Genomic DNA, 26259 nt, shown 5'->3' on the forward strand with positions numbered 1-26259 from the left:
TAGCACTCTCTCGGTCCCGAGGAGGCTGCGTGCCGGTGTCTCGACCGAAGTCGGACGATCTCGACACTGAATGGGCCTTTTTCGGTGCCGATTGTTGGTCACCGAGAATTTGGGTGGAGCCATGGCCGGTTGGCAGTGGCGTCCCCTGGGCCTTCTTTCCTTTTTTAGGGTTTGATCTCGACGTCTTACTCACAGTTCTTGTAGAGTGTAGCTCGTCGGAGTCTGAATCCTGGATGGAAAAGGATTCCTCCTGTTCTTCTTCTGTCTCGAACTGTCGACGCTCTTTTGGCGTGGACGCCATCTGCAGTCTTCTCGCTCGACGGTCGCGCAGAGTTTTTCGGGACCGGAACGCCCGACAGGCCTCGCAGGATTCTTCACTGTGCTCGGGTGACAGGCACAGATTACAGACCGAGTGCAGGTCCGTATAAGGATATTTGTTGTGGCATTCGGGGCAGAATCGAAACGGGGTCCGATCCATCGGCGTTGTCCTCCACGCGGTCGGGCCGACTAGGCCCCGACGGGGTGCCGAAATCTACCCCGAAGGGCACCGAAGCGCTTCGATGTTCAACGCGTCGTCGTATGTGTCTATCTGTAACCGGATCGCAACGATACCGTCGAAAATCTTCCGTCTTCAGCTATCTTTCCGTTCCGAAACTCGGAGCGACATGAACACGTCCGAACCCGATGGCGGAAAGAAAACAATCGAAGATGGAGTCGACGCCCATGCGCAATGAGCACAGAAGGTGGAGTCACTCGGTCCCGTGACTCGAAAACACTTCTTCGAAGAAAAACAACTTGTAACACTCCGACCCAACACCAGATGGCGAGCTCATGCATACCATGTGTATCTACAGCGACAGATGCCATCGAACATTATGTTCTCAGGGCATAATAGAACCAATTGAGTCTTCTGGCTGGGTTGCACCTGTAGTCCTGGCTCACAAAACGAATGGTCAGTTGCGTATGTGTGTTGATTTACGCGATCTTAATGATCAAATTTGGGTGGATCAATTTCCTCTACCGAACATATCTGAAATGTTATCTTCAATTAAGGGTGCTAGGGTATTTTCTTTGCTCGACATGACGTCAGCATACCATCAAATTAATATACATCCTAATTCTAGACACTACACTGCTTTTATTACACCATTTGGTTTGTTCCAATTTAAACACATGCCTTTTGGACTGGCATCTGCATCCGCGGTCTTTCAGAGGACTGTAGACAGTATGTTTAGGGAACTGAGTGGTGTGAAAGCTTTCCAGGACATTTTAGTTTATGGGAAGGATGTGCAGGAACATGATGAGAGATTGGGTTGTGTTTTAAACACCTTAAAATTGAAAGGAGTAACTTTAAGTCCTACAAAATGTCGTTTTGGTGTATCTGCGGTTAATTATCTAGGTTTCGAATTGTCAGCTGATGGTATCAAACCCAAAGGGAGTTTAGTGGAAACTATTCAAAATTTTGGGAGTCCAGAAAACAAGGACCAATTGAGGTCTTTCATGGGTTTGGTAGAGTTTTATGCTCAATTTATTCCTAATTGTTCGGAAAAGATGTATAATTTGAGGAATCTCCTAAAAAAGAATGTCAAGTTTGTGTGGGACGAACACTGCAATCGTGAATTTGAACATACCAAATATGAAATTGCTCAGGCAATTCCCTTGAAACCGTTTGACACCAGGGACCATACCATCATCATGACTGATGCCAGCCAAAAGGGGTTGGGAGCTGTGTTGTTACAGAGAAAGGATGGCAGGGAAGAAGTGGTTGCATTCGCATCAAGGAGTCTGAAGGGTGCTGAAGCGACGTATTCAGTAATTGAACGCAAGGCTTTGGCATGCTGGTGGAGCATTAATCACTTTAAACAATATGTGTGGGGCTCAAGATTCACAGTAAGAACTGATCATAAACCGTTGGTTCAATTGTTTACTACCGAGGGTGCTGAGAAAGCTACTCCTAGGATTGCCAAGTGGCAATACTGTTTGTGTGAACATAATTTTAAAATAGAGTATGTGCCAGGAAAAAAAAAATGTTTTGGCTGATTGTTTGTCTAGGTTGCCTTGCACTGATCTGCTAGCTGAGTCTTCTGCTGACAATGGTCCTAAGAACGATGATAATGATATCGTTGTATGCTCTGTTAACGAGCAATTGGATGGTGCGTTGAGTGAACATGAGTGGAGGAATGCGTGTGAAGAAGATCACGAGATGAAATCGGTCATGAATGCTGTGGTCTCGGGGTGGTCACTGTGGTCCTCAGATGATGAACTCAAGAATAAGTATAAACATGTCTTTGACGAGTTGTCAGTTATTAGAGATTTATTATTTAGGTCCAAGCAGTTAGTTGGGCCAAGTGGGATGAGGAATAAAGTTCTATGTTTAGCACAAGAGGGTCACGTTGGGATGCGAGCCATGAAACGGCAGATAAGAGAAGGTTTTTGGTGGCCTGGGGTTGATAAGTGTATAGAACATTTTGTAAGAGATTGCATATTTTGTGCTACCAGTGATAAGTCCCAAGTTACTGTACCAAGTCCGATAGAAGCAGTGAGTGTGCCAGACAAACTGTGGAGTAAACTTGCGATTGATATTATTGGGCCAATGAAGTTGTCTCATGGGATCCAAGAATATGGGATGGTTTTAATTGACTATTACAGCCGATGGCCTGAAGTGAAATTTGTGAAGATTCCCGACACTAATAATGTGATCCAATGGTTAGAAGGTATTTTTGCTAGAGAGGGCATTCCTGATGAAATTTTGACCGACAATGGTCCCCAGTTTACTTCTATGCAATTCATGAAGTTCATGCAGTTTTTGGGAATCAAACATTTGAAAACCTCTTTGTACCATCCAGGCAGTAATGGCCTTGTGGAGAGGTTCAATAGAGTCTTAAAGGGCAATATTCAGTTGTCCAAAGCGAGCGGACTACATTGTAAGTCTGAATTGGCAAAGTTATTATGGGCAATTCGCACTACGAATAACTCCGAAACGCATGTTTCACCGTTTGTGTTATTACGTGGTCGTATTCCGTCCTAAAAAAAAAAAAAAAATCGAGAGAATGGATGGGTCATTTTAGTGTGCCATGGTACAAGGTTGATAGCCGTGGTAGAAAAACGTACGATTGCTCAACAGGGATGCACGTCTAATCCTCGGGAAATGTGTAACCACAAGTGCGAATGGAAGGAGGGTGATTTGGTGAGAGTGAAGTTCCCAAGACTCATGATCAAGGGTATGTCCAAATTCAGTGATTGGAAGAAAATAATTCAGGTGGGCGATAGCGCTGTCAAATTAGACGATGGCAAGTGGTGTAATAAGAGCAAAATATCTGCATCGAAGATTGTGGGTAAAGAAAATGTACAAAGCGCAAATGTTAAAGAAAATGTACAGAGCGCAAATGTTAAAGAAAATGTACAGAGCACAAATGTTAACATACAGGACGTGTATGATAACAATAATGTTTCCAGAACTTCTGTTCCGTCTGTACAGCATGGTGTACGTTCTTCCAGAACTGTCAAAGTGCCCAAAAATTTTGATGACTATGTGATGTTGAAATGTTAATCAAAACCCCATGATGTAAATCATTATTTTGGGTGTCATGATTTTATGATATCATTAGATGACAAAGTTATTAGATAAGGCAAATTTATTGTATTGTAAGATTCGTTATTGTTGTTTTCAAATTGTGTAAGGGAAGAGATGTGTTGGGTTCTGTCCTTTGTGCGTTCCGTGCGACAGGACAAAGGAATGTAGAATGTGGGCAAAGGGAATGTTGGGTCGGGGTTGGTGTGGCAGGTGCTACAGAGAACGGATGCGGACGGTCGGAGGGAGAAGCTGTATCGTTGTAACTTAGAATAAAATTATACTTCAATCAACAATCGTGTTCCAACATCAATAACTTTCAACAAGTCATCCTTCTTTATTATTCTTTTGTGACCCGTTAGACCTCGAGGTATTGAGCCCTATTTAAACTGAAAGGGCGCGCCTCCGAGACACACAGCAACTCAAAACTGAAATTAAACAGTTGTATGCATTTGTAGGACTCCGCATGAACAAGGCTTGCGGCCTGTATTGCGGACATCGGAGTCAAACACACTCACAATATTTTAAACTAATGCAAGCAGCGTTATACCTCTGTGCACAACATCGCTGATTTTTCCTTTGAGCTGATTGTACAATAATTTAGAATGCATTTTGGAAATGCATTCCTAAACTAATAACTAGAACAGAATTCTACTTTTCATTATTTCACAGTACGGCTTTCTAATAGATTTCAGTTAACTCAGCGTTTCGTTCGGTTTCTCACCAGTTTGACAGTGGATCCAGCTGCAACAATAACGAGCTTAACATCACCTCTGTCTGTGCAAGATGTTGTTCAAGCTCCATTAGTTGTTTTTCTAGAAAACAAAAGCACACATTATTTAATTCAAAAGTAACGTGATGAAGAGATATTTGGAATTCTGTACATGGAGCATCCAACATAAAATCCAAATTCCCCAGTCACAAATAATTATCACATTTCTACATTATCAATAAACAAATGTGTTTTAAAGCGACAGGATGCAATATATTTGGGCTGCAGGCTTTTGAATTGGATTTTCTAGATGCTGCCACAACCCTTCTTCCCTAGCACTGTTCTTGCAGGCCAGTAAGAGCCAATCAAACCCAAACATACTGCCTGAAACCCTACCACTGTCTGCAACTTCAGGTGCTGCTGTATTTGTGCTTTGCTGACACTCGTTTGGGTTGCCAAAATGCCAAAAGGCCACTGTAGGAAAGTGCCCTCTTTCTTGGCATGGTTAGCCCCATTTGCTGCCTGTTGTCAGTTTGTTTGACTGTGTACACTGGGATCCTGCTAATCAGGACCCCAGTGGTTATGCTCTCTCATGTATATTTTGGTAGCTGTAACTTTTTGCTTCCCACATTTGGCATACTGGTCCGCCCCATGTGAGTCCCTAGTATATGGTACCCAGGGCATCGGGGTACCAGAGGATCCTAATGGGCTGCAGCAGCTATTCTGCCACCCAAAGGGAGCCCATGCAAAGTGTTCTGCAGACCTGCCATTGAAGTCTGTGTGAAACGGGTGCATGCACCCATTTTCACTACAGGTCACTACACCAGGCCACTGTAAGTAACCCCTATGGCAGGCCCTCTAAGCCCAGAGGGCAGGGTGCAGGACCTGTGTGTGGAGGCACCCCTGCACTAGTAGAGGTGCATCCATGGCCTACAGCTCTATTTTTGTGGACTTCGTGAGTGCGGAGACGACATTTTACACGTGTACTGGCATAGGTAACTACCTATGTCCAGCTACATAATGGTAACTCCGAACCTGGGCATGTTTGGTTTCAAACATGTCGGAATCAAACCTCAATAATGTTGCAGGTATTGGAAGTATGATTCTGTGCACTATGGGGGCTCCTTAGAAGACCCCCAGCATTGCTACCACCAGTCTTACAGGGTTTTCCGGGCAGCCCAAGCTGCTGCCACCCCACAGACCGGTTTCTGCCATCCTGCTGCTTGATCTGATCAAGCTCAGGAAGGCAGAACAAAGGATTTCCTTTGTGAAAGGGAAATAACACCCTCTCCCTTTGGAAATAGGTGTGACTGGCTTAGAAGGGGTAGCCTCTCCAAGTCACTGGTTTTGCTCTGAATGGCAAATTTGGTGCCCTCCGTGCATAAACCAGTCCACACCGGTTCAGGGACCCCCAGTCCCTGCTCTGGTGCGAAACTAGACAATTGAAAAGGGAGTGACCACTTCCCTGTCCATCACCACCCCAGGGGTGGTGTTCAGATCTCCTCCAGAGGGTCCTTGAGTTCTGCCATCTTCAATCCAAGGTGGGCAGGGAACTCTGGGAACATCTGGCCAGGTCAGGCAGGTGACGTCAGAGGCACATTCTGATAGGTGGTCACCTGGCTAGGTGACCAATCCCACTGTAGGAAGTTGGCTCTGTATGTACTATTTCAAAGTAAGAAATAGCATGCACAGAGTCCAAGGGTTCCCCTTAGAGGTAAGATAGTGGCAAAAAGAGATAATTCTAATGCTCTATTTTGTGGTAGTGTGGTCGAGCAGTAGGCGTATCAGAGGGTAGTGTTAAGCATTTGTTGTACACACACAGGCAATAAATGAGGAACACACACTCAAAGACAATTCCAGGCCAATAGGTTTTTATGTAGGAAAATATATTTTCTTAGTTTATTTTAAGAACCACAGGTTCAAGATTTACAAACAATATTTTAAATGAAAGTTATTTGACTTACGAACTTTAGGAACTTTGAATTAGCAAAATAGCATATACAGTTTTCACACAAATGGCAATAAGCTATTTTAAAACTGGACACAGTGCAATTTTCAACAGTTCCTGGGGGAGGTAAGTGTTTGTTAGTTTTGCAGGTAAGTAAACCACCTACAGGGTTCAAAGTTGGGTCCAAGGTAGCCCACCGTTGGGGGTTCAGAGCAACCCCAAAGTTACCACACCAGCAGCTCAGGGCCGGTCAGGTGCAGAGGTCAAAGTGGTGCCCAAAACACATAGGCTTCAATGGAGAAGGGGGTGCCCCGGTTCCAGTCATCCAGCAGTTAAGTACCCGCTTCTTCGGAGGGCAGACCAGGGGGGTTTTGTAGGGCACCGGGGGGGAAACAAGTCAGCACACAAAGTACACCCTCAGCGGCACGGGGGCGGCCGGGTGCAGTGTGCAAACAGGCGTCGGGTTTGCAATGGAGTTCAATGGGAGACCAAGGGGTCTCTTTAGTGATGCAGGCAGGCAAGGGGGGGGGGGGGGGCAAGGGAGAGGACCACCTGGGGGTCACTCCTGCACTGGAGGTCAGATCCTTCAGGTCCTGGGGACTGCGGGTGCAGTGTCCTTACCAGGCATCGGGTCTTTGAAGCAGGCAGTCGCGGTCAGGGGGAGCCTCTGGATTCCTTCTGCAGGCGTGGCTGTGGGGGCTCAACTCTGGCTACTCACGGGCTCGCAGTTGCTGGGGAGTCCTCCCTGTAGTGTTTGTTCTCCACAAGTCGAGCCTGGGGCGTCGGGTGCAGAGTGCATAGTCTCACGCTTCCGGCGGGAAACGTGTGTTTTTTCAAAGTTGCTTCTTTGTTGCAAAGTTGCAGTCTTTGTGGAGCAGAGCCGCTGTTCTCGGGAGTTCTTGGTCCTTTTAGATGCAGGGTAGTCCTCTGAGGCTTCAGAGGTTGCTGGACCCTGTGGAACGCGTCGCTGGAGCAGTTCTTTTGAAGTGGGGAGACTGGCTGGTAGAGCTGGGGCCAAAGCAGTTGGTGTCTCCGTCTTCTCTGCAGGTTTTTCAGCTCAGCAGTCCTTCTTCGTCTTAGGTTGCAGGAATCTAGTTTCTTAGGTTCTGGGGAGTCCCTAAATACTGAATTTAGGGGTGTGTTTAGGTCTGGGAGGGCAGTAGCCAATGGCTACTGTCCTTGAGGGTGGCTACACCCTCTTTGTGCCTCCTCCCTCAGGGGAGGGGTGTCACATCCCTATTCCTATTGGGGGAGTCCTCCATCTGCAAGATGGAGGATTTCTAAAAGTCAGAGTCACCTCAGCTCAGGACACCTTAGGGGTTGACCTGACTGGCCAGTGACGACTCCTTGTTTTTCTCATTATCTCTCCTGGACTTGCCGCCAAAAGTGGGGGCTGCGTCCAGGGGGCGGGCATCTCCACTTGCTGGAGTGCCCTGGGGCATTTTAACACGAAGCCTGAGCCTTTGAGGCTCACTGCTAGGTGTTACAGTTCCTGCAGGGGGGACGTGGGAAGCACCTCCACCCAGAGCAGGCTTCTGTTTCTGTCCTCAGAGAGCACAAAGGCCCTCACCACATGGGGTCAGAAACTCGTCTCTCAGCAGCAGGCTGGCACAGACCAGTCAGTCCTGCACTGAACAATTGGGTAAAATACAGGGGGCATCTCTAAGATGCCCTCTGTGTGCATTTTTTAATAAATCCAACACTGGCATCAGTGTGGGTTTATTATTCTGAGAAGTTTGATACCAAACTTCCCAGTATTCAGTGTAGCCATTATAGAGCTGTGGAGTTAGTTTTTGACAGACTCCCAGCCCATATACTCTTATGGCTACCCTGCACTTACAATGTCTAAGGTTTTGCTTAGACACTTTAGGGGCATAGTGCTCATGCACCTATGCCCTCACCTGTGGTATAGTGCACCCTGCCTTAGGGCTGTAAGGCCTGCTAGAGGGGTGACTTACCTATGCCACAGGCAGTGTGAGGTTGGCATGGCACCCTGAGGGGAGTGCCATGTCGACTTAGTCATTTTCTCCCCACCAGCACACACAAGCTGGCAAGCAGTGTGTCTGTGCTGAGTGAGGGGTCCCTAGGGTGGCATAAGACATGCTGCAGCCCTTAGAGACCTTCCCTGGCATCAGGGCCCTTGGTACCAGGGGTACCAGTTACAAGGGACTTATCTGGGTGCCAGGGTTGTGCCAATTGGGGAGACAATGGTACATTTTAGGTGAAAACACTGGTGCTGGGGCCTGGTTAGCAGGGTCCCAGCACACTTCACAGTCAAGTCAGCATCAGTATCAGGCAAAAAGTGGGGGGTAACTGCAACAGGGAGCCATTTCCTTACACCCACACTCTGGGCTATTTAGGATCTTCTTCTGGGGTGGGTCCTCAGATTCAACGTGCAAGACTACAGCAGGACTCAACTGCGACTTTTACTTCCACTTCTGGCCCACCGGAACCACAACTGGACTTCACTGGAACCTACAATCTGCAGCTACAGCAACGACTCTGCTCTGCAACATTGTTTCTCCTGCTCCTTCCAGCAACTGCAACATTTCCCCAACTGTGCATCCTCTGAGGGCAGAAGTCTATAGTCTGAACCAAGAAGTAAGAAGGAATCGCCCTTGGAGTGAAGAAGTCACTCCCCTGAATCCGCAGGCACCTACTGCAACGACGACCTGCTGTGTGGATCTCCTCTTATCCTGAACTGCGTGGATCCTGCATCACAGGTGGTGGTCTGGAGTAGTACTCTTGGTCCGTGCTGCCAGCTGTCCAACTTTGGTGGAGATAAGCCCTTGCCTTCCCAGGCATGACAGTACCCCCCATGCACTGCATCTCTTGCAGCTGCCAAGGCTTGTTGGCATGTCCTCAATGGGATCTTCAGGCAACGTGTAGCTCCAGCGCCCAGCACTCCTTCCTGCAACGCACAGCCCTCTGCGTGGTTCTCCTGCAGCGTAGGATACCTTTCTGTAGTGCTGCGTGGGCTCCTTCTGCGACTTCTGTGTCCCTCATCCTGTGGGACTCCTGTGGCTGCTGCCTCTGCATTTGTGGTCTCTCTGTCGCTTAGGGTCCCCTGTGACTCCCCCTCCTGGGTTGAGTCCTCCTGGGCCTTGTTGGTCCCTGGCAGCACCACCTTTCCATTAACTGCAATTTTGCCTTTGCCAAGGCTTATTGGTGGAATTCCGCCACTGACACCAGTCTGCAATCTTCATTCCAGCATGGGACATCTTCTGCATCCCTCAGGAACTCTTCTCCGGCTCCAGGGCTGCAGTGCTGACATTTTCTTCATCACTGTCGACCAACTCCTGCAAGTACAGCTGGGTGGGTAGTACTCTTCCTGGACTTCACTGTGATTTTTGGACTTGGTTCCTCTCTCTCTCCACAGGTCTTCCTCTCCAGGAATTCAACGCTGGTTTCTTGCAGGCTTGTCTGGATGTCGTCTTTTCTTCTTTTCCTTCCTTTTGGGTCGTTTGGGGGAAATTCCAGAGATTTACTCCTGCTTTCCTGGTTGCTGGGGGTTACTGTTTTACTTTACCTCTGTGGTTTTGTAGTACTCCCAGCTCCTCTCTACACATTCCACTTACCTAGGTGGGGGTCCTGTGTTCGCATTTCGTTTTTTTAGTATGTGGTTTGGGCTCCCCCTAGGGTCACTATTGCTTATTGCTATTTGCACTGCTTTCTAACCTTTTCTATGCCTATTACTGGTTAATAGTGTATACATTTAGTGCATTACTTACCTCCTCTTAGAGGGTTGCCTCTACTATTTTGTGGTATTGTGTGACCAAAAATAAAGTACCTTTATGTTTGTACAACTGAGTGTTTTCTTTCATGTATGTAAGTGCTGTGTGACTACAGTGGTTTTGCAAGAACCTTGTATGTCTCCGAGACGAACCTTGGCTGCTCATCCACAGCTACCTCTAGAATGCCTGCCTTTTCAGACACGGTCTACACTACACTCCACTAATAGGGGATAACTGGAATGAGCTCTAAGTACCTTAGGTACCCACCACGCAGCAGGCCAGCTTCCTACTGCCACTAGGACCCAAAGGTCCCTACTTCCGTCTGCCTATTTACAGACAGAAAAAATTATATAGTATTTTAATTATCATTGTATTGTTGTGAAAATCAACTTATTCTGCTTACATTTCAATAAATGAGGGGTGTGGCCAGGGCGGAGACCACACAACTCATGCTCATGTCCTTGCTGAGCATTGCACGAGGCTCACGGCCAGGGGCCTGCAAGGCTCTTTGTAATTCAGAATGTGTGGAGTTGGGGCTGCACATGAGACCGGCAGTACCCCTGCACCAGATGACGGCCATCAAAGGTGAGGTAGAAGGGCCCGGCAGTGTTGCAGCAGCAAAAGGCCAAGAAAACAAGATGGCATCCACCAGAAGAGTCCAAAATGGCATAGCCTTGGGGCTCTCTGGTTGAATTTTGGGACCCTGGGGAGGAGCCACCCCTTTTTTATTTCTACCCACTACTGACCTGGAGAGTGGCAAGTGCCCCCATATTGGATGACATCTATGACTATCGCAATAGCTGACAACCAGCGCCCTAGAGGTGCAGCGACTGCGGCAGGCTGAGAGAACAAGATGATGCCCACTACAATCAGCTTACATGAAGCCACCTGGGGTCTCACCTGTTTACTTTTTGGACCCTGGAGGAGCCAACTGATAGCATCCTCCTGCTATCAAGCTTATTAACTAGAAAGCAACAAGAGAACGGCGTTAGTCTTGGCAAACCCTAAAAACTGTATTCTCTCTCTCCATCAGTGGGCCTCGAAAGATTGCCATGACACATGCTTATCTAGTCCCCAGACTGAGACTCCATCTTAGTGGAGGGACTTGCTTTTCACGACGCTTACCTCATCACAAGGTACAAACATCAAGTTGATAACCGGCACAATGAATAGGCCATAAGAATAATCAGGAGAGCACCTCTTTTGGTCTGTGACCTATTTTGAGCTATATATATGACTACCTATTATTTGTGGCTCTTTCTGCCTAGCTTCTAGATTACCACAAGAGGCAGTGTCTGTGATCCACTGAGAGTTCCACAAGAGGTTCACTTTTGCACTAAGTGAGAGGACAAAACCTAGCAACTGAGAGGGGGAGGACAGTCTGGCCTCTGAACAGTGATGGTGTGGACAGAATCTGGTCCAGTAGTGAGCGAAGTAGTGCGAAAACTGCAGTTAGAACGTGAAACTGCAGTGGGAGATTGGTTCCAGTGGCCCTTCACTTGGGCCCAAACATCATGACGACCTCTAAACAGAAGGCACCCAAGACAGTGGTTATCAAATAGCTAGTGCCAAGCTAGAAAAAGGGCAGCATTGAACTACCTTTCTTTCAACTGTCAGAATTAGATGCACGAGAGGCCCAGGCCCCAACCATCAAGAGTAAAATCCTCCTACCCATTAAAAAGAGCAAAACTGAAATGTCCACTCTCCGTTAGTATTTTGAAAAATCTATATATGATTTGGACCAGAATCTGCAGTGCACAAAGGCCAAATGGAAACCTTCAATATAGACCAATCGCACCACCAGGGAACTCATGCTGAGGGAGTTGGAGCATTGGAAGCTCGACAAGCTCAGATCCTAGAGAAACAGGGGGAAAGAGAAAATAGGTCCAATTTTTGCCCTGGCGATGGAGCGGTTAGTCTAAAAAATTGAAGTCAACCAATCATCCAATACACAGTAACAGTCAACATGAACAAATTGGTACTTTTCGCCAACAACATACTAGGCTTTGTAACAGACCCAGCACAGTAAACCCCAGCCCTTAAGGAAGAACTGAGTTTTCATGTCATTATTTAAAATCTGCCAGTATGGCGTTTCAGACCAAAATAGGACATGCAAAATCTCCCCTCAGATGGATTACATGCACTAAACGTTCCTTATCTAACCTGAGAATATGGCTAGCTGCACAATGTAGTGACTTACATGCATGCAACCTCTAACCCACAGGTGAACACTCTTTTTAAAGATCTTTGTCACTGTGGCAGTTGTGAATTGACCTGGATCAGCAGGGGTTAGTAATTTTTTTCTTCCCTTACTCTATGTAGCGTTTTCCCTGGAGTTTCTATGAGAGACTATAAAAGAGATCCATTATCGTCTTACATCCTTCATTTGGAAGGGTAAATCTTCAACAGTAACAAAGGCAACTCTATATAAAATTGCAAGCAAGGTGTGGTCTGGGTCTCCCTCAAATTCGTTGATATATAAGAATGGCCCAGATTCGCCCAGCAATAGAATGGATGGATGCAGCCCCAGTGGAAGAAAACATGGGTAATCATAGAAGAGCTCTTTCCCATACCCCATTACAACATTGTTATCTAGTTGCCCTTGTGTCACAAACCACATATGTCTGCACTTCCATACAACATTTGCATACCCCTGGAAAATTGGGAGGGCCTCACTGATATAAGGTGCTTATAACTTTTCCGGGCCCCCTCACCCCCACAAATGCGCAATCGAGATTTCCTGACAGGTAATCAAGACCCATTTAGAGGGGCTATGAATTAACACATTAATCCTTATTGAATCATGCTTCCACTTGAAAGGGAATCTATTGTCTGTATCAATCACTAGACGACAGACATGGCTGCCTTCGCCACAACTATATGTTCAGGTGGGAGGAGGAGCTGGGGCTACAATTGGGGGAGAAAACGTGGGAAGCAATATGGAAAAGGGAAGCAACGGCCTTGCAATACAAATAAAGAAAACACCTTTAAAGTGTTAACAAGATGGTATTTCTGATGGTATTGTACCCCAGTAAGACTACAGGCTATGTTTGAAGGACTTTCAGACATCAGTTTATATGACTCTTGGTCTCCAAGTTTCTATAGGTTTCTATGGCTCGTGGTCTTCCTCAAAGTCTCAAGAATTTTGGGTGGCCTTTTTGAATCTTAAAAAAAGAAATCACAGAATTGCCCTCCAGTTGTTGGTCATCTGGGAGAGAATTGGATATACCCAATTCACTCACCTATAGGACGTCTTCTCACCCAGCCTTTTAGGAGAAAGATTAACTCTGGTCCATTGTTAGAAGCAGCGATCCCCTCCGCCCCTAGCTCTGTGGTAGACAAAGATCTGGCATATCCATGCCATGAAAAGATTGGCTGCACTGTTAGCTGGTAGAATACTCAAATTTGGAGGTGTGTGGAGACACTTTAAGACTTACAAAAAAATGCAGGTTGAGGTTTGGGGAGTGGAGTTTCATGTCCCCGACCTGGTGAGAAGAAGCAGCTATCATCGCATGTCTAGCTTCTCTGAACAAAGCACCTCAGACTTGTATAGCAAGACTGACATCAAGTGACACTATTGAACTAGTAGGACCAGCAAACTGTATTCCCTCTGTTCCCTTTATGAAAGGCTCAATGGCGTCTTAGTTAGCTGTGTATTAAGAAGTTACATTGCTAATTGTAACGTGCAGCATTAAGTGATAGCAACAAAAAGAAACAACCAAACACTTGAGTTCATCCCCGCCATAAAACTGCATATATACACACACATATATATATATATATATATATATATATATATATATATAGAGAGAAAATGTCACTTACCCAGTGTACATCTGTTCGTGGCATGAGACGCTGCAGATTCACAAGCTGTGCATTATCCTGCCATCTAGTGTTGGGCTCGGAGTGTTACAAGTTGTTTTTCTTCGAAGAAGTCTTTTCGAGTCACGAGACCGAGGGACTCCTCCCTTTCGGCTCCATTGCGCATGGGCGTCGACTCCATCTTAGATTGTTTTCCCCGCAGAGGGTGAGGTAGGAGTTGTGAATATACTAAATGTGCCCATGCAATGGAATAGGTACGTATGTACATAATGTGTATTAAAATAATATTTATTTACAAATGTAAAATTTTCATTCAACTAATAACGCCTACAGGCTCCCGGGGAGGTGGGAGGGCGCATGTGAATCTGCAGCGTCTCATGCCACGAACAGATGTACACTGGGTAAGTGACATTTTCCGTTCGGTGGCATGTGTAGCTGCAGATACACATGCAGTGCATAGACTAATAAGCAGTAATCTCCCCAAAAAGTGGTGGCTTAGCCTGTAGGAGTTGAAGTTGTCTGAAATAATGTTCTTAATACAGCCTGTCCTACTGTGGCTTGTTGTGTTGTTAACACATCTACACAGTAATGCTTCGTGAATGTATGAGGCGTAGACCAGGTGGCTGCCTTACAAATTTCTGTCATGGGTATATTCCCCAGAAAAGCCATTGTGGCGCCTTTTTTCCTAGTGGAATGCGCTCTTGGTGTAATAGGTAGATCTCTTTTTGCTTTAATATAGCAAGTTTGAATACATTTAATTATCCATCTGGCAATGCCTTTTTTGGATATAGGATTACCTGCATGAGGTTTTTGGAAGGCTACGAACAACTGTTTTGTTTTACGAAATTGTTTTGTTCTGTCAATGTAATACATTAGTGCTCTTTTTATGTCTAATGTATGTAAGGCTCTTTCGGCTACTGAGTCTGGTTGTGGAAAGAAGACTGGGAGTTCCACTGTTTGGTTTAGGTGGAATGGCGATATGACCTTTGGTAGGAATTTGGGATTTGTACGGAGCACCACTTTATGTTTATGTATTTGTATAAAGGGTTCTTGTATAGTAAATGCTTGTATCTCACTTACTCTTCTAAGTGATGTGATAGCTATTAGAAAGGCTACTTTCCAAGTTAAGTATTGCATTTCACAAGAGTGCATGGGTTCGAATGTTGGTCCCATGAGTCGTGTTAATACAATATTAAGGTTCCACGAAGATACTTGTGGTGTGCTTGGGGGTATGATTCTTTTTAGTCCCTCCATAAATGCTTTGATGACTGGGATTCTAAAAAGCGATGTTGAATGTGTAATCCAGAGATAGGCAGATATTGCTGTGAGATGTATTTTAATTGAAGAGAATGCTAGCTTAGACTTTTGTAAGTGTAATAAGTAGCTTATAATGTCCTTTGCGGAAGCATGTAGTGGTTGAATTTGATTAGTGTGGCAGTAGTAAACAAATATTTTCCATTTGTTTGCGTAACAATGTCTTGTAGTACGTTTTCTAGCTTGTTTAATGACCTCCATACATTCTTGTGTAAGGTCTAAGTGTCCAAATTCTAAGACTTCAGGAGCCAGATTGCTAGATTGAGCGATGCTGGATTCGGGTGTCTGATCTGTTGTTTGTGTTGTGTTAACTGATCTGGCCTGTTTGGTAATTTGTTGTGAGGTACTACTGATAGGTCCAGCAGTGTTGTGTACCACAGTTGGCGAGCCCAGGTTGGTGCTATGAGTATTAGTTTGAGTTTGTTTTGACTTAGTTTGTTTACCAGATAAGGAATGAGTGGGAGAGGGGGAAAAGCGTAAGCAAATATCCCTGACCAACTGATCCATAATGCATTGCCCTTGGATTGAGGGTGTGGGTACCTGGACGCGAAGTTTTGGCATTTTGCATTTTCTTTTGTTGCGAATAGGTCTATTTTTGGTGTTCCCCAGCATAGGAATTAATCCTGTATGATCTGGGGATGAATTTCCCATTCGTGTGTTTGCTGGTGATCTCGACTGAGATTGTCGGCCAACTGGTTCTGAATGCCTGCGATGTATTGTGGTATTAGGCGAATGTGATTGTGAATTGCCCAATGCCAAATTTTTTGGGCTAAGAGACACAGTTGTGACGAGTGTGTCCCTCCTTGTTTTTTGAGATAATACATTGTTGTCATGTTGTTGGTTTTGACAAGAATGTGTTTGTGGGCTATTAGTGGTTGAAATGCTTTTAATGCTAGAAACACTGCCAACAGTTCTAAATGATTTATGTGGAGTTGTTTTTGTTGATTGTCCCATTGTCCCTGTATGCTGTGCTTGTTGAGGTGTGCTCCCCACCCCATCATGGAAGCATCTGTTGTGATCACATCTTGAGGCACTTGGTCCTGGAATGGCCGCACTTGGTTTAAATTTATAGGGTTCCACCATTGAAGCGAGAAGTGTGTCTGGCGGTCTATCAACACTAGATCTTGGAGTTGACCCTGTGCTTGTGTCCATTGTTTTGCTAGGCACTGTTGTAAGGGCCGCATGTGTAATCTCGCGTTTGGGACAATGGCTATGCATGAAGACATCATGCCTAGAAGTTTCATTACAAACCTTACTGGGTAGTGTTGGTTTGGCTGTATGCTTGATGTTATATTTTGGAACGCTTGGACCCTTTGTGGACTTGTAGTGGCAATTGCTTTTTGTGTGTTGAGTGTTGCTCCCAAGTATTGTTGTATTTGGGATGGCTGCAGATGTGATTTCTGGTAATTTTTTTGAAAAACCCTAGTTTGTGTAGAGTTTCTATAACGTATTGCGTGTGAAGAAGACAATGTTGTTGAGTACTGGTTTTTATTAGCCAGTCGTCTAAGTACGGGAATAAGTGCATGTGCTGTCTCTCTATGTGAGCGGCTACTACTGCAAGGCATTTTGTGAATACCCTTGAGGCTGTTGTTATCCCTAACGGTAACACTTTGAATTGATAGTGTACGCTGCGTATTACAAACCTTAAGTATTTTCTGTGAGAAGGATGGATGGGTATGTGAAAGTAGCCATCCTTGAGATCTAACGTTGACATGTAGTCCTCCTTTTTTTAGTAAGGGAACCACGTCTTGAAGTGTTACCATGTGGAAGTGATCCGACTTGATGAAGAGATTCAGTGTTCTGAGGTCTAATATAGGTCTTAACGTTTTGTCCTTCTTTGGAATTAGGAAATATAGTGAGTAGACGTCTGTTCCTTTCTGATGGTTGGGTACTAACTCTATTGCTTGTTTTTGTAATAATGCTTGGACCTCTAGTTGTAATAGGTCTAATTGTTGTTTGGACATATTGTGTGCCCTTGGCGGCACATCTGGCGGAAGATTTGTGAATTATATGCAATAACCATGTTGGATAATGGCTAGGACCCATGCGTCCGTGGTAATGTGTGTACAGTTTTGATAGTATGCGGTAAGTCTTCCCCACCCCCCCACTGGTGTTAAGTGTTGGGGTTTTGTGACATTGAAGTCACTGTTTGGTTTGGCTTGTTTTAGGTGTCTGGAACTTTCCCCTTCCTCTTGGGAATTGTCCACCTCTATATGAGCCACAAAACCCTCCCCTCTGGTATTGTGCCTGATAGGTGGGTCTGGTTTGCGAGGAGGAAGGCTCTGGTGTTTGCATTTGAAACCCCCTCTCTAAATTGTGGCTTTCTAAATGTGCCTCTGCCCTGTGGGGAGTAGAGCGCGCCCATGGCTTTGGCCATGTCCGTGTCCTTCTTTAATTTTTCAATTGCTGTGTCTACTTCCGGCCCAAACAATTGTTCCTGGTTAAAAGGCATGTTCAACACTGCTTGTTGGATTTCTGGCTTGAATCCAGAGCTTCGTAACCATGCATGCCTGCGAATGGTTACCGCAGTGTTGACCGTTCGTGCTGCTGTGCCTACAGAGTCTAATGCGGACCTTATTTGTTTGTTGGAAATTGCTTGTCCTTCTTCCACAACCTGCTGGGCACGTTTCTGGTGTTCTTTGGGCAAGTGTTGTATAATGTGTTGCATCTCGTCCCAGTGTGCCCTGTCATAGCAAGCAAGTAGGGCTTGTGAGTTTGCGATCCGCCATTGATTGGCTGCCTGTGCTGCCACTCGTTTGCCCGCTGCGTCAAACTTCCTACTCTCTTTGTCAGGCGGTGGAGCGTCTCCTGACGATTGAGAGTTTGCCCTCTTTCTTGCTGCTCCTACAACCACTGAGTCTGGTGTAAGTTGCTGTGTTATAAACACAGGATCCGTTGGGGGAGGCTTCTTTTTTTTTCTCCACTTTGCATGTTTGAGCATGCCCGGGAGCATTGGCAGACTGTGGTAGGAAGTGTGGATGGATGCCAAGGTGTTGAACGGGAAATCATCCTCTATTGGCTCAAAGTGCATTGCTACATTGTGGAACGTAGCTGCCCTTGATAGTACCTGCGTATATGCAGTACTGTCCTCTGGAGGTGACAGCTTTGTAGGGTAACAGTCCGGACTGTTGTCTTATACTGGTTGTAGGAAGTTGGCTCTGTATGCACTATTTCAAGGTAAGGAATAGTATGCACAGAGTCCAAGGGTTCCCCTTAGAGGTAAGATAGTGGCAAAAAGAGAGAATACTAATGCTCTATTTTGTGGTAGTGTGGTCAAGCAGTAGGCTTATCAAAGGAGTAGTGTTAAGCATTTGTTGTACATACACACAGGCAATAAATGAGGAACACACACTCAGAGACAATTCCAGGCCAATAGGTTTTTGTATAGAAAAATATATTTTCTTAGTTTATTTTAAGAACCACAGGTTCAAATTCTACATGTCATACTTTGCATGAAAGGTATTGCAGGTAAGTACTTTAGGAACTTTGAATAATCACAATAGCATATATACTTTTCAAATAAAACACATATAGCTATTTTAAAACTAGACAGTGCAATTTTCAACAGTTCCTGGGGGAGGTAAGTATTTGTTAGTTTTTGTAGGTAAGTAAACCACCTACGGGGTTCAAGTTTGGGTCCAAGGTAGCCCACCGTTGGGGGTTCAGAGCAACCCCAAAGTTACCACACCAGCAGCTCCGGGCCGGTCAGGTGCAGAGTTCAAAGTGGTGCCCAAAACGCATAGGCTTCAATGGAGAAGGGGGTGCCCCGGTTCCAGTCTGCCAGCAGGTAAGTACCCACGTCTTCAGAGGGCAGACCAGGGGGGTTTTGTAGGGCACCGGGGGGGGACACAAGTTACCACAGGAAGTACACCCTCAGCAGCACGGGGCGGCTGGGTGCAGTGTGCAAACACACGTCAGGTTTGTAATAGGAATCAATGGGAGACCAAGGGGTCTCTTCAGCGATGCAGGCAGACAAGGGGGGGGGGCTCCTCGGCGTAGCCACCACCTGGGCAAGGGAGAGGGCCTCCTGGGGGTCACTCCTGCACTGGAGTTCCGATCCTTCAGGTCCTGGGGGCTGCAGGTGCAGGGTCTTTTCTAGGCATTGGAATCTTAGAGTCAGGCAGTCGCGGTCAGGGGGAGCCTCGGTATTCCCTCCGCAGGCGTCGCTGTGGGGGCTCAGGGGGGACAACTTTGGTTACTCACAGTCTCTGAGTCGCCGGAGGGTCCTCCCTGAAGTGTTGTTTCTCCACCAGTCGAGTCGGGGTCACCGGGTGCAGGGTTGCAAGTCTCACGCTTCTGGCGGGAAACGCTGTTGCCTTTAAGTTGCTCCTTTAGAAACAAAGTTGCAGTCTTGGGTGAACAGGGCCGCTGTTCTCGGGAGTTTCTTGGTCCTTTTAGAGCAGGGCAGTCCTCTGAGGATTCAGAGGTCGCTGGTCCTGGGGAAAGCGTCGCTGGAGCAGTTTTCTTCCGAAGGGGGGGAGACAGGCCGGTAGAGCTGGGGCCAAGGCAGTTGGTGTCTCCGTCTTCTCTGCGGGGTTTTTCAGCTCAGCAGTCCTCTTCTTAGGTTGCAGGAATCTGTTTTCCTAGGTTCTGGGAGCCCCTAAATACTCGATTTAGGGGTGTGTTTAGGTCTGGGAGGGCAGTAACCAATGGCTACTGTCCTTGAGGGTGGCTACACCCTCTTTGTGCCTCCTCCCTGAAGGGAGGTGGGGACATCCCTATTCCTATTGGGGGAATCCTCTTTCTACAAGATGGAGGATTTCTAAAAGTCAGAGTCACCTCAGCTCAGGACACCTTAGGGGTTGTCCTGACTGGCCAGTGACTCCTCCTTGTTTTTCTCATTATCTCTCCTGGACTTGCTGCCAAAAGTGGGGGCTGGGTCCAGGGGGCGGGCATCTCCACTAGCTGGAGTGCCCTGGGGCATTGTAACACGAAGCTTGAGCCTTTGAAGCTCACTGCTAGGTGTTACAGTTCCTGCAAGCGGGGGGGGGGGGGGGGGGGTAAGAGTGTGAAGCACCTCCACCCAGAGCAGGCTTGGTTTCTGTCCTCAGAGAGCACAAAGGCTCTCACCGCATGGGGTCAGAAACTCGTCTCTCAGCAGGAGGCTGGCACAGACCAGTCAGTCCTGCACTGAACAATTGGGTAAAATACAGGGGGCATCTCTAAGTGCCCTCTGTGTGCATTTATTAATAAATCCAACACTGGCATCAGTGTGGGTTTATTATTCTGAGAAGTTTGGTACCAAACTTCCCAGTATTCAGTGTAGCCATTATGGAGCTGTGGAGTTCGTTTTTGACAGACTCCCAGACCATATACTCTTATGGCTACCCTGCACATACAATGTCTAAGGTTTTGTTTAGACACTGTAGGGGCATAGTGCTCATGCACATATGCCCTCACCTGTGGCATAGTGCACCCTGCCTTAGGGCTGTAAGGCCTGCTAGAGGGGTGACTTACCTATGCCACAGGCAGTGTGAGGTTGGCATGGCACCCTGAGGGGAGTGCAATGTCGACTTAGTCATTTTCTACCCATCAGCACACACAAGCTGGCAAGCAGTGTGTCTGTGCTGAGTGAGGGGTCCCTAGGGTGGCATAAGACATGCTGCAGCCCTTAGAGACCTTCCCTGGCATCAGGGTCCTTGGTACCAGGGGTACCAGTTACAAGGGACTTACCTGGATGCCAGGGTTGTGCCAATTGTGGAGACAATGGTACATTTTAGATGAAATAACACTGGTGCTGGTGCCTGGTTAGCCGGGTCCCAGCACACTTCTCAGTCAAGTCAGCATCAGTATCAGGCAAAAAGTGGGGGGTAACTGCAACAGGGAGCCATTTCTTTACACTGGTGCATCATACAAGTCCCATGCATCAGGATCATCCTGCGTCATCCCTGTATGCGTAGGTGACTGCATAGGAGGTGTTCCCACCGGAGACAACTGTGGTGAGTGTAGTAGGGAAGGTTGTGGAGAAAAACTTGGTGGTGGTGTTTTTTCTCTGGCCACCTTCGCCTTTGGCTGCATTTCTGACTCTTGAAATGCCAGTTTTCATTTTGTTTTAATTGGAGGAAGAGTTTGTATTTTTCCAGTCTCTTTCTGGATATGCAACCTCCTTTGCGTATGGTCTGGCTCAACCATACTTATTTCCTGCTCAAATCTGTGCTTTTCATGCATTTGGCTGGAAAGTCCTTGCTCTTTTGTGTAAGAGCTTCTTTTCGGCTCCGAAGCCGCTTTTTTCAGTACCGATGTTTCCGATAAAGTCTTTTTCAGTTCCGACGTTATTTTCCTCACCTTGAGTGAGTCGAACTCTCGGTGTCGAGATCGTTTGGTGCCAGAATCTCGACAAGAGTCGGAAGTCTTCGGCAAATCTCTGGCCTATATCGGTGCCGATGTTTGGTTCCCTTCTTTTCAATGGGTTAAGCCATGGCCTGCTGGCGGTTGCGTCCCCTTGGCCTTAACGATCTTTGTGTGAGTTTTGGACGGGGCAGTTTTACTCACTGTTTTCTGCATCCTCGTGGTTCGCTCACTTTCGGAATCGCCAGAGTCCGTCCCCTGGATGGAAATTCTTTCCTCCTCCTCGAGTTGTTTGCTCGGTGTCGACACCATTTGTAGTCTTCTTGCTCGATCACGAAGGGTCGTTTTTGATCGAAACTCTAGACAGGCCTCACAAGTATCTGCCATGTGTTCTGGTGATAAACACAGATTACAGACCAGGTGTTGATCTGTATAAGGATACTTCGAGCGGCACTTCGGACAGAAGCGGAAGGGGGTCCGATCCATTAGTCTTCGTCGATGGATGCGTTCGGGCCGACCAGGCCCCGCTGAAGAGAGGAAGCCCCGAAGGGCCACCGGAGCGCCTCTGCGATCGGTGCCGATACAATAACACTAACCCGGTACCGAGCGATAACAATACTGTCAAATGTTTGATATTTAGCTAACTTTCCCGATTCGAAATACGGAGCGAAGAGGAACACGTCCAAACCCGATGGCGGAAAGGAAACAATCTAAGATGGAGTCGACGCCCATGCGCAATGGAGCCGAAAGGGAGGAGTCCCTCGGTCTCGTGACTCGAAAAGACTTCTTCGAAGAAAAACAACTTGTAACTCTCCGAGCCCAACACTAGATGGCAGGATAATGCACAGCATGTGTATCTGCAGCTACACATGCCACCGAAAAAAGAAGAAAAGAAAAAAAAAAATATATATATATATATATATATATATATATATATATATATATATATATATATATATATATATATATATAGATAGACATACAGTGTAAAAAACATCACAATATTAAACAATTGAAAAATTATACCCTAGTTTTTTTTTTTTTTTTACATATTTTTATAATATGGAACTAGCCACAAGGAGAACTGAATGGTTCACATAAAAATGAAACCGTACATAAACCTTGTGAAGTCGAGGAACATAGAAAAATGGTTAGGCATTAAGATACATTCTGGCTAAGGCATACTAAGGCTGTTGACTGGTACAGTTAGGCACTGTACCATTTTCTTTAGTCTATTGCTTCCTTGTTTTGTGGTTTCTTTGTTCGGGGTGAACAATATTTATTTTATTTTGTTTCTGGAAATGGTATGCATCTTCTGGGACTCCAGCCCATTAACTTTGTTGTACTGTTTACATTTCACATATTCAAGTTAAATGTTATGTGCATATCATAAGATAAATAATAAAGAGGTCAAAAAGGAGACCTAAAGTGCCCACAGGATGAAAGCAACTAATACACTAGTGAGAGAGAAAGTTCCTACAGCCGAAAACATTAGTTCCACCATGATGTGATGCCAATACCAAACGCAGAAGAAGACAACTCTGGGCAGAGCGCTTCACATACAAAATGCCCAAAAATGTTTAAGGTGGTTTCTGTGCTTACAATATTAGCACATGAGGTAGGATACAAGAGTTGCTAATGCTTCCAAATAAAGAAAAGTTATCAAGCTGGACTTTCCTAAAACATTTGCATTTATTTTTTGTAGTAAAAAAATACAGCAAAAGCCTGTTCTGGGGAAATAATTTCAAATCAGAATGCTCTCATTCCGGTTTGTTGTAAATGTTGAAAAGCATGGAGAAGTAGACTGGTTTATTACACTCCATAATTTATTCAAGGGTAGCAGAGGCACAGGGGTAAATGAAAAGGAAAGGAAAAAAAAAAAAAAAAAAAGTCAGACAAGGGAAAGAACACTTTCCCCATCCAAAAATGCCCTTGTCAACTAAACAGAGTATTCATACCAAACTGGATACCTCAAAGGCAAGAGTAAACATTTGAAACTAAGAACAAAAAACACTACAAGAAACTTTCTTGATGATTTTACTCGATAGCCCGAAATAATTAATACAGATGTGCCTGCTTTTAACAACCACTCTGGAAGGCTTGCCTAAACTGGTTTTTCTGTTGTGACAAACCTCTTCTGCTGGCAACGGTTGTAATCAGAGGCTGAAAAGGTTTTCAGCACCTTGTATGGAGAAAAGTTTAGATAGAAACTTCAGACATTTAAAATATTCATTGTTCCTTGGTACAACTGTAGTTTCTGCTATACGTCTTTGGTTTTAATCCATTGATTTCTTCAAAGACTAGTCTCCTATTTCATCCTTCAAATCAGTTGCTTATTCTTTTATTGTACTATTCACGTGTAAAACAAAAGGAAGTGATTACCTCATTCTTCAGTTACCTAATAGCAGAAGAAAAGAATACAAATCAAAGGTGTCTTTCATATTCACACCACCAATAGCCCCTAACCAGAATCCTCTGCAAGCCATCAATTGAAAGCAGGTAAGGAAAAAAAAAAAAAAGTCCTTAAATTAGTAAATTCTACACCCCAAATTTAAGATTTCTCTTCAAAACAGATAAAGTATCCCCCTATTTATTCCCCATTTTCTCATTGGTAACTAATGGTCACCTTTTTGATTCAGTGACTATTTTAATCTACCTAATGGAAAAGAGAGAACAGTAAATTTGATCAAATGTTAGTTAATGTGGTCATCATTATTGTCCCTATCTTGTAAAACAAGCTCAGCTCTTCATGACTTTCCTCTATTAACTTTAAATTTGTCAATACATTATGTCAACACAACATCAAACACTGAGGCAATTATTAACCCATTAAATGTTACATCCTGAACACGTCTCAAGTATAGTCTTGTTACTGGAAGAACTTACCTTGTATTATGAAAATACCCAAAATAAAACAGGGCATATCATCGGTTTATAAATAATATTTTAGTTTCATTATTACCTCACATAATCCCCTTTAATACACAACGTAAGTTAGCTCAATGGCCGCAATAATTAAATATGGCAACAGGGAAAAGGGCACTTTTGCTTAGTGACCCTACTCAGTCATGTCCCTAAAGGCACACCATTCAGCTTTCCAGTTTTAGGAAAAGAAATATGAATGAAATGGTCACCAAAAACACATTTCTTTTCACAGATATTTACATTATGACCAATGAATGCTGTCAGACACTTTCCTTTTGTCTTTTCTCCCAAATGCACCAGGATGTGGGAGGTTCTTATTAAGACTTGTTACACTGATAACTTCACAAATGTCACAACATCCATATATTTGGAGTTTTAGCATGCTGTGTTTAGAAGTAACAGTGTTCCTTCTGGGTCTAGCAGTTTTCAAGCAATAATTAAAGTGTCAAACTAACTCTGGTGACCGACGTTCCTAATGGAGAGAGATTGACATTTTCTTCTAGTGGCGTTTTGACTCAAAGTAGGGCAGATGATGAATATGCCTGTTGCACAGAACATGTACTATGCAGATCACAGAACTCTAGTTTATATTGATTGTTTAGTGGGTTACTGCTTTTGTCACAGAGATCATTTTGTTACTTGCAGGTCATTAGTTACACTCTTAATATAGCACAGTGACCCACAAACTGTCAAAGAGTTGCATGCAGGTTAGAACATTATGGCTCTCATTATGCCATTGGCGGTAAATTCAGAATACCACTGCGGTGACTGCCGCCAACATACCTCTGCAGAAGCGAACATCCGTCTGCCAGATTAGGACACACACACAGAACTGACAGAAAACAACCACAACAGCAAATCCGCCAGACCCACTGAATGTGATAAACTGTCAGTACTACCACCCATATCGTTACACCACCAAAACAACGCCCTCCAAATAATGACCCACGAATCACCACAGCGGACATTCAACGGCGGTAAACCATTAGCGCTGCACACCGCTGCAGCGAATATGGCCACCCAAAAACAAAACAATATTGACCAGAACCAAAAACCTGCATCTGACACAAATACACACATGCCACCCACCCACTAACAGCACTACAAAACATCCCCCCACATCAAACACAATCCTTTGCAAACAAGAGAAGACCCCTACACTTCGCCATGCCAATCACAGAGAGAACTGCACACACATATCACAACTACCCATTCATCCGTCACACACCACACACCCCGCCACTTCACACATCACCCTCTGCACAACACACTCCACACAACACCCATGTCCCCACAAAGGAACCCCCAGTTCACTGATGAGTTGCGGGTCATGGTGGAGGAAATAGTCAGGGTAGAGCCACAGCGGTTTGGAGCACAGGTACAGCAGATCTTAATTGCCGGGAAGATGGAGTTATGGCAGAGAATCGTGGACAGGGTGAACGTCGTAGGACAACATCCACACACAAGGGACGACATAAGGAAGAAGTGGGACGACCTATGGGGAAGGTGCGTTGTACTGCATTAAGGCACCAGCACACTATCAGGGGGACTGGTGGTGGATCACCACCCCCTCCCCCACAGCTGACAGCATGGTAGGAGCAAGTCTTGGCAATACTGCATCCTGAGGGACTCACTGGAGTAGCCGGAGGACTGGACACAGGTAGTAAATGTTGACTCACCAATCACCCACCATGCCTGCATGCCACCACGACCCCTCACCCTGACTCCCATCACCCCATTCCATCCCATACAGTGCACCACCCCAATTACCAAATCTAAATGGCAAACCTTGCATGCCCTACCCACAGCATGCATATCCCTTCCAGCTCTGCATACACACCCACCACCAATGCATGCACAGCATGGAGAACTAAGAATCACACAATCCATCACCACGCACTACTATAGGCGGGAGGACAACAACTTTGTCATTGGGAAAGCTAGG

General features: G+C 45.5%; 1 protein-coding gene across 3 annotated transcripts in view; it reads right to left on the reverse strand.

The window, feature by feature from the left end:
* The window catches only part of LOC138288194 (coiled-coil domain-containing protein 107-like), a 139426-nt gene that overhangs the window by 25150 nt on the left and 88017 nt on the right, over positions 1–26259 (reverse strand). For all 3 annotated transcript variants that reach the window (XM_069229542.1, XM_069229543.1, XM_069229544.1), the window contains one exon: positions 4296–4386. In XM_069229542.1, coding sequence (XP_069085643.1) covers positions 4296–4386 — 91 coding nt within the window. The remainder of the gene's footprint in view (positions 1–4295; positions 4387–26259) is intronic.

Source organism: Pleurodeles waltl, chromosome 4_1 (assembly GCF_031143425.1).
Source record: "Pleurodeles waltl isolate 20211129_DDA chromosome 4_1, aPleWal1.hap1.20221129, whole genome shotgun sequence".
Classification (NCBI taxonomy): domain Eukaryota; kingdom Metazoa; phylum Chordata; class Amphibia; order Caudata; family Salamandridae; genus Pleurodeles; species Pleurodeles waltl.